The following is an 8,950-nucleotide window of genomic DNA, read 5'->3' on the forward strand; positions in this document are numbered from 1 at the left end:
CTTCCTTGTTATTCAATATTGTGTGCACGCCCCAGGGTCTTGGTCAAGGAGAGGAGAATCATGGGTGTTTTTTTTATTTAAAGGGGAAGTACAGTAAAATAAAATAAGGCTAGAAATACTGTATTTTGTATACTTAAATTTACTGCACCACAAGCCTAATCAAACATAAATTATGCTTTCGAAGTTGGCCACAGGGGGTCACCATCTTGTAACTTTGTTAAACATCTTTGCAAGACCAAGACTGCACATGCTCAGTGTAGCCTGCTTAGGGATCGTCATAAATTATCAAAACAGCACATGTCAAATAATATCAAATATCTAATTGATACAGCAAGACTGATTAATAATCAGAATATACAGACTGCACTGGGGCCTGTGTTGTCATGTTATCTAATGTGGATTTTATAGTTTTTGTATTGTTTGATACAAACTTTCTCCACCTCTCCAGAACCAGTGGCTGCAGCAAAATAATCCTCCAAATAGAATCCCAGTTTATCTGTTTAAATCTGGCTGCATGGTCTGGAGTTGGAAACAGTAGGGGGGGATGTAAAGGCAAAAATAAAATCCAATACAAATCTCTGCACAGTCGCCAACTGCTTTACAGGAAAAAAACAAAGCTGCTTGAGTTCTGCATGGCTGGGAAGTAAGGCGGGGGCTCCCCCTGCTGTTCATAAGTATGATTGTTTCCCTGCTCAGCAGTTAGGGACCATCTGACAATTCCTTTCCACAGCAGTAAATGAAGGGAGAATTTCACTGCATACAGTCAGGTTTCTTATAAAAACTGTACATATTTTTTAATTAAAGTATATTGGAGATAGGCTTCTTTTTCATTAAAGAAAGTAAAAATGGGATTTTATAATTTTTTGTCTTTACATGCGCTTTAAGTCAGCAGTTTTTTTTTTTACTATGAGGAGAAAAAACGGAAAAAGGACTTGACTCAGAGGTGAGTTAATAGCACTGATCGCAACACTGAGGGTATGAATCTTAATGGAGGTTAACTTCCTTTGCCTTTTAAGGATTTTTGTCCCCCTCAAACTATAGCTACAGAACAACAATACCTTCCAAATAAGACCTGGATGTCTTTTCAAGCTGCAGTTACAGCTTGTAAGCCTGCTCTAAATAAAATGTGTATTTCTTCTAAAAGACAAAGGTTCTGAACAGGCAATTGCATCAGTATGAAACCATTTTATTGTACAAATCTGCAGAACATTTATGCAGTCTTGGCTGCCCGGGTGCGCTTCTTCTTCACCACAACTGGTTTCTGGCTCTTCAGGATAGCACTAGCACGACGGAGAGCAGCCTACAAATACAAAATCCGCATTTACACATGGACCATTGAGGGGAAAAAAAATTATCATGCGCATGCATAGAGAGCGCTATTCTATAGCAGTTCAGCTGTAAAACTGAGCATGCAATTAGAAAACTGAAAAAGCAACTTAGCCAACATTAATTCAAAATAACAAAGGTGAAGCTCAAGGCTTCATGAACAAAAAAGTAAAATCAAGACGCAAACACTGCATTTTATTTTCTAACAAGAGTGCACTGCAGCATGCACTTACCATGCGGAGATCCTTCCTGTAGTTGTTCTTGCGGATAATGTGACGCACGCTGCTCAGAGTGGAGCGGGAGTTCTTGTTTATGGAAATTTTTTCATAAGATGTTGCAGGCTTGCGCTGACCTAAAAGTTTAACACTTATTTAGCAACCAACATTTCTTCTAGCAAAAAAAGCTTGAGCGAGTAAAAGAAAAACAAGCTCATTTGATACTGGCATTAAAAACTAGATTGTTAGCTCACATTCAGAGTAGAAAGTCCTATTTTTCAAGTAAAAGAGGCTTCAAAGCAGAAATTTAACAGTAGCAAATATAACTGTTCAACGGCCACAATTTTTACCATACTGGTACTAAGCGATGCATGTTTGGTAAATCTGGTATAAGTTATGGCAATGATGCAGGAGTTTGTAGCCGGTAATGGCAACTGCAAACAATTCAGTTGGGACACAGCCTAGTTCTAAAAAAGCACTTAAGTGAAAGGCATCTTGACAGACAGAAATCTGCACCAATATTTGCGACACTAAATGAGCCATATAAAATTATAAAGTACATTTCAAATGTTCACTAAATGACAATTATTTTACGTGCAAATGTATTGGACAATGAGCCCTTTTAGGGCAGGACTCCACATCGATTTCAGCGTGATCCGAAGTTGATGGGATTAATGATGCAGTGAATACGTCATGGGAGGTGGGGGTTTGTTGGCCTTTTTAACACTGTCTGGTTGTATTGTGAAGTGTGCACTTGATCACTGATGAAAGAGGCGTGAGGCCTCAAACGTTTGATCTTTTTTGTATTCCGCACAATACATTTTTGGAGGTACGTTTTGTACACCTCAATGATCGTCTGAGTACATCTTCCTTTCTTTCCATTGGCTTTCATGCGTGATTTATTGAAGCAAGCACCGACTAAAGTTCCCATAAGTTGCAACAAATCGAGTGTATTGAACCCCTTATCTTTAGACTGCGCAAAAACGCAGGCGTCAAGTTGGATGTGACGGAAATAAGGTAATAGCAGTGTCGGATGGTGTTGCAGCGTTGACACGACGCGACGTTGTGTCAACGCTGCGGCATTTCCATATCTTACCTTATTTCCGTTGCATCCGTCTGCGTTTTTGCGCAGTGCGTTGGATCGCGCCGAAATTGCCCGTGGAGTCCTACCCTTAGGTTCAGAAGCGCTTTAATGTGTCTGATGAGCAAACACGGCTCTGCAATTAGAGCCTTACCTCTAAATTAGCTAGTAATTTGCATTGTTTCTTTCAATAAGGAGTTTGCAAATGCAGGTATGGGACTGGTTATCCAGAATGCTCGGGACCTGGGGCTTTCTGGATAAAGGGATTTTTCCGAAATTTGGATCATCATACATGGTCTACTAGAAAATCATGTAAACACTAAACCCAATAAGCGGGTTTTGCTTCCAATTAAAAGGATTAATTATATCTTAGTTTGGGTCATGTACAAGCTACTGTTTTATTATAGAGAAAGGAAATTTTAAAAAAATTGGATTATTTGGATAAAATGGGGTCAATGGGAGACAGCCATTCCGTAATTCAGAGCTTTCTGGACAACGGGTTTCCAGATAACGGATCCCATACCTGTACAGAAAACTATTCAGTCATGTTCTAATTAAATATTTCATTCTCCTTGCTTGCAAAGCAGCATTATGAACTCCCATGTTAGAAATCCATTTACCTGCACGCTTCTTTAGCACAACAATGACCCCCTTTCCATCAGCTGCAGGCTGAACTCCAACTGTTTTCTTGTGGATCAGGCCATTGTACCGAAAGGAGTTTCTTGCCTTCAGATTGTTTGGCTCCTAATCGGTGAACAAGGAAAACAATGGACTCAATCGCTTGCAAACATAATTGTCCTATTTTTCATTAAGGAAGTGGCTCAGGGGGTACCAATTAAATGACCCTCCTTAGTGGATAACATTAAAAGATATAGGAAAACATTGCAGCATCAGTCATTTAGATATAAATCCAAGGATAGCTAAGGTAGCAAAAACATTTTCACCCCAAATCTCAGCCTAATTTACCTTCAAACTTTGAGGTTTATATAAGACAGCAAATATACATTCCCCCCCCCCCCCCTACCATTACTACAGTTTGGAAACAGAGGGGAGGCTTAACTGGGGCAAGTACAGAAGTAGAATATAAAGCAGTTTATAACACATCAAAGCAATACAGGTATCGAATCAATTCAGAACGCCGGGGATTTCAGAACAAGGGATCATCCGCAATGTGGATTACTACGACTTGTACCTTTGATCTACTGCTAAAAAAATAATTGTTATTGGACTAGTGTATTTTTGGGATCACCGAATACAGGTTTTCGGCTTTTTCAGCAGGATTTGGCTGAATACGAATCCTTAAAGGGGACCCTTCACCCAAAAAAAAAATATTCAAAATCCTATTGTATCACATTAGTCAAGCAAAATGAACTTTAATTACACTATATAAATTATTTGAATCTGGTTTCCATCAGTCTTGGAATTCATAATTATAACAAGCAGGCAGGAGCCATGTTGTGGATACTGTTATTAAGACAAGTCTTGCATCATATCAGAATCTTGTTTGTGCACCAGAATGGGGGACCTGATGTCCATCCCCATGCACTGGTTACACAATTAAACGGTGAAGAGAGAGGGGGAATGTGGGGAGAGCAGTGACATCTAGGAAGTGCTGAATGAAAAGTGAAAGCAATTGCTTGCCCCGCCTCTTTGCCTAGGCAAATTCAGTTTGGGATTCGACCAAACCTTTTATGAAGAATTCACAGTTCAGCTAAATCCCAAAATAGTCCCTACCATCCCTAGTATATTTGTCCGGGGCTATTAAACCAGTTCCAAAAACCTTTGTTTCACTGGGGCTCATTTAACAATGTTGGGCAACCTGGGCAGTAAAACAAAGCAACCAATCAGTATTTGCTTTGCTCAGCCAGGTCCAGGTAGGGTAGAACTAAAAGTAAAAATGGTTGCCATGGGTCACTGCCGAGGGGCAAATTGGCCCAGTAAATGGCAATGCCTGTGTTAAGGGTCCAACAGTGATCTGTTTGCTAATGTAGTAAATTATCATTCCCCTCTTTTTTGAGTAATAGTGGAAAAAAAAACATCACAATGTAGTAAGCATTGATTTTTTTACCATTCCTGAATATTGAAGACTATCATTTATTTCTAAATGAGACATTTTTAAACAAGGCACCTGAATATATGACATATACCAAGCAAGCATCACTATTAGGAATTCATCTAATCCACTATTTGTGATTCAGTCGAATCCTTTGTGAAAGATTTGGCCGAATAGTGAACCGAATCTTAATTTGCATATGCAAATTAGGGATGGGAAAGGAAACCGTTGAAAATATTTTCAACTTCCCCATCCGCCCCTAAATTGCATATGCAAGTTAGGATTCAACCGAATCCTGGATTCGGTGCAATCCTAATGACTGATGAGAATATTTTATAATTCGCATCAGTGAGTAACCAGTGCATTCTGCCCAATGCAGCCTACACACAAGCAGTGTTCCAGGGAATGCATATCTCCCAACATTCTGGAAATAAAAGAGGGACAAAAGTTGCCGCGAGCAATGCGGCAAATTTTGCCAAACCCGTTTTTGTGGCCACACCCCCTAATTACCACGTTCATTTTACAAAATTTGGCAGGTTATGAAAGTTTGAACATATATCTGTGGTTTTTTTCAGTTACTACAGTTTTGCTAATGAAGGTGAATTGCCCTTTAAGCTGTGAGTAACTTTTCCCAAGGGATCTGTTATCTTATATTGTTACAATTACTTATCTTGAAATTGTTACACAAGTATCTTATCTGCTGCTGTGACTGTTCTGGGCTAGTGATGTGCGGGCCGACCTGATACCCGCGGGTCGGGATGGTTTGGGACGACCTTGCACTGCTCTTTGCGGTTGGCCACCTTCAAATGGCTGCTTCCGACTTCCAGCTTTATAGCCGCGTGCCTCTCTGCCCTTTTGTGACGTCATTGGCGGGTCTATAAAAGCAACCCGGGTGGGCGCGTGCGGCTAAAGGAGGCCAGGTTAGGGTTGGGAAAACCCTGACCCGCTCATCACTATTCTGGGCTCTCTGCCAATAGCCAATTAAGTTAGAAACTTTGTTTCTTTTTATGGCTGTTCAGTGCAAAGAAAAACGAGACTTTCCAGTACAAACGAGGGACTGTCCCTCTAAAAATGGAACAGTTGGGAGGTATGGGAACGCAACCAACTGTCATGCTACAACTAATGCAACACTCAGTAGAGTATCAGGGCTAAACAGTGGCAGGCTTCATATGACTAATCAAGTGACTTGTTGCCATGTCATATTCCAAAACCAACCATTTTGGGGTCAATAAACACACGGATGATCCCAAAGGCTGATTAAACTGGACAGTATGAATAGCGTAAACTTGCCGCCAGCATAAGCAGCACACATCTACATCTGCGAAAAGAGGTAAGATGGCAGCACAGTAACAACAATTTTTTTTCCTGGGACAGTGCATTTTTTTTGGCACAGGCTAAATGAAAAAAAAAAAAACTTTGAACCACTGTATTTACTTTTGACAAAATGCCTATGGCGGCTAGACTACAGACGAATGCACTTACCGTACTAAAGACCTGATGGTTTCTCTTTACAATAAAGCTGGAGCAATTGCGAATAACCATCCATTGCAAGTGAGCAGACATTTTCAGGCACCTGGAAAAAGAAAACAGCCATGAGCATTATCCAATAGAAATCTGCAGACATGACAATATAGGAACAAAACAACCCTTTCACTATATATAGATGCACTATTGTCTCTATAGTTAGTATAGATATGGGTATATATAATTGATGTGAAAGTAGGGAGGGGTGTGTGTATGGATGCTGGGTTTTCATTTGTACTTTGTCTTTTTTCAACCTGCTTTGAAACAGACTATTGGTGTCAAAAACAGGTGACAAGGACTCATTGTTGGGCGCATAATGAGGCACAACTTCGAAAATTTTCAAAGTTTTGCTGTAAAAATGACGCCCATAGACTCCGATGGGTGAAGAAAAAAGTTGAGAAAAAAAAAGGACACCCATAGACCAATGCATTAGCCAAGTTTTCGCCGAAGAGAAACGTCGTTTTCTCTCTACAACAACCCCCCCACCCCGATAATTTGCCTTCCTCTTGTCTCTCGAGTGGTCACTACCAGGCAACTACAAAAAAATGTTCTTTTAGTACCTCTCTCTTTATATTACCTCTTACATTTCACAGGTGTCTTATTCAAACCAATGCCTTGTTGCTAGGGTAAACTAAACCCTAGCAACAATACAATTGCTGAACATTGCAATGGGACAGTTCGATGGCCATCTTAATGACAGTTTCTACACTTGACACAAGACTGACACACACAGGTGCAGCAGACAGTAACGCATAGGGAGACTCCGGCTTGGCAGCGGGTCATGTGATTACAGAAGAGTGGTGTGTATAAATTATCTTAAAGGGGACTTGTCATCCGAAAAAAATTACTACAAAACCTATTTTATCACATTAGTCAAGCAAAATGAACTTTAATTACACTAAAAATTTATTTGGATGTGGTTTCCTTCATACTGGGAATTCATAATTATAACAAGCAGGCAGGAGCCATTTTGTGGACACTGTTATTAATACAAGCCTTACATCATCTCAGAATCTTGTTTGTGCACCAGAATGGGGGACCTGATGTCCATCCCCATGTCCTGGCTACACAATTAAATGGTGAAGAGAACGGGGGAATGTGGGGAGAGCAGTGACATCTAGGAAGTGCTGAATGGAAAGTGAAAGTAATTGTCTGCCCCGCCTCTATGCCAAAGGCATGAATTGCCAGACTGATGGAAACAAGATTCAAATAGTTTATACAGTGTAATTAAAGTTAATTTTGCTTGACTAACATGATAAAATAAGATTTGGAATAATTTTTTTGGGTGACAGGACTTTTCTGGCGTCTTTCCAATTTTGGGGCAAAAATCTGCTGGCTACCAAAATGTCTAGATTGCCCGCTTTTACAGATATATATTGTAGGGATGCACCGAATCCACCATTTTGGATTTGGCCAGAATCCTTCACGAGAGATTTGGCCGAATACCGAACCAAATTTACATATACAAATTAGGGGTGGAAAGGGGAAAACATTTTTTTTTTTTTTAACTTCCTTGTTTTGTTACAAAAAGTCACACAATTTCCCTCCCCAGCCCAAATTAGCATAGATTTGGTTCAGCCAGAAGGATCTGGTCGAATCCTGAACCGAAGCCTTGATTCAGTGCATCCCTAATTTATTCAAATTGTATATGAATTAGGCCATTGGGCACCTATACCTCCCCATGGGGACTGTCCCATGGAAACTGTTTTCTGGAAAAAAATATCGGCTCAACCATCATTTCTGCCAGACAGGTGGCAACCCTACTCTTGGCTAGTTTATTAGCCCACTTTGGCTGGTTTGTAAAATTAAACCTGGTAAAAACCTGACGGCCCCTTTAAATTACGTGCGTCACTCAGCACGTTCCTGGTTCTGACTGATGAAACGACGTAGGGACATCGTAGTAAACAGGTAAATGAAGTATAAAATCTGTGCAGGGATGTTTCAGTGAAATACACAAATTCCAGAGGCCATTAACCTGCTCGTAGCGAGAGAACATGCTCATTAATCGAATGAACGCTGTCCCTATTCCAATAAGCGCAATCCTTAGGCACGCTTCATAGTAGGCCATCGGCAATAACCATCGCGGCCTAAATGTAATAAAAGTCGCAGACCCAGGCCAGGAAGAACAGAGTGTAGGTGCATATCAGCGACCAGTCCGACTATAGTATACACACGGGGAACGGAGCTGCTGAGCTAAACAATCCCGGGAATGAAGCCGCGAACACACCACGTTACCTCTCTCAGCGCTGCTAGAGGAAGGAAAGGAAGGGGGAGGGGCGGGGCCAAACCTTATTTCCTGCTGTCTTGCGCTTGGCGTAAGCGGAAGTGATGTTGCAAATGTGGTCTTTGAGGTAGATGGTCGAAACGCCATTTTTAGTGCTGGAATATACACTAGTATATCAGCTGTATAATATCACTGTATAATATCAGCTGTACTGCATGTGGTAAGTATGCTGTGGAGTATCGCTAAAAACCTTTAGTGGTGCAGACAGTGGTGTTATATAAACATTTTCCAACTGGTCTTTTTTTGTTTTGTTTTTATTATTTTTTTTGTTCTACAGTTCTCCATGATTTCCCAACATTGCTAAAGGTAACTTGGACCCTAGCAACCAGGCAGCAGTTTGGAAGTCAGAATGAAGTATGAGGCAGGACTGGGCCTCTATGTACCCAGGAATAAGATACAAAACGATAATCTTGTAGTAGATTTCAGGTCTCATTTTCAAAACCAAGTCAGCTACAATTCCAGCCCAA

At 40.6% G+C, this 8,950-nt stretch overlaps 1 protein-coding gene across 1 annotated transcript; it reads right to left on the reverse strand.

Annotated features, from left to right (window-relative positions):
- Positions 1–1,173: 1,173 nt before the first annotated feature.
- rpl28.S (ribosomal protein L28 S homeolog) lies at positions 1,174–8,467 on the reverse strand. Its single transcript, NM_001099866.1, is given in 5 exon segments — positions 1,174–1,300; positions 1,560–1,678; positions 3,243–3,366; positions 6,158–6,248; positions 8,435–8,467. Coding segments are annotated over 4 exon segments (414 nt in total). The 5' UTR covers positions 6,239–6,248; positions 8,435–8,467; the 3' UTR covers positions 1,174–1,210.
- Positions 8,468–8,950: the final 483 nt, after the last annotated feature.

Source organism: Xenopus laevis, chromosome 7S, assembly GCF_017654675.1.
Source record: "Xenopus laevis strain J_2021 chromosome 7S, Xenopus_laevis_v10.1, whole genome shotgun sequence".
NCBI classification, from domain to species: Eukaryota; Metazoa; Chordata; class Amphibia; order Anura; family Pipidae; genus Xenopus; species Xenopus laevis.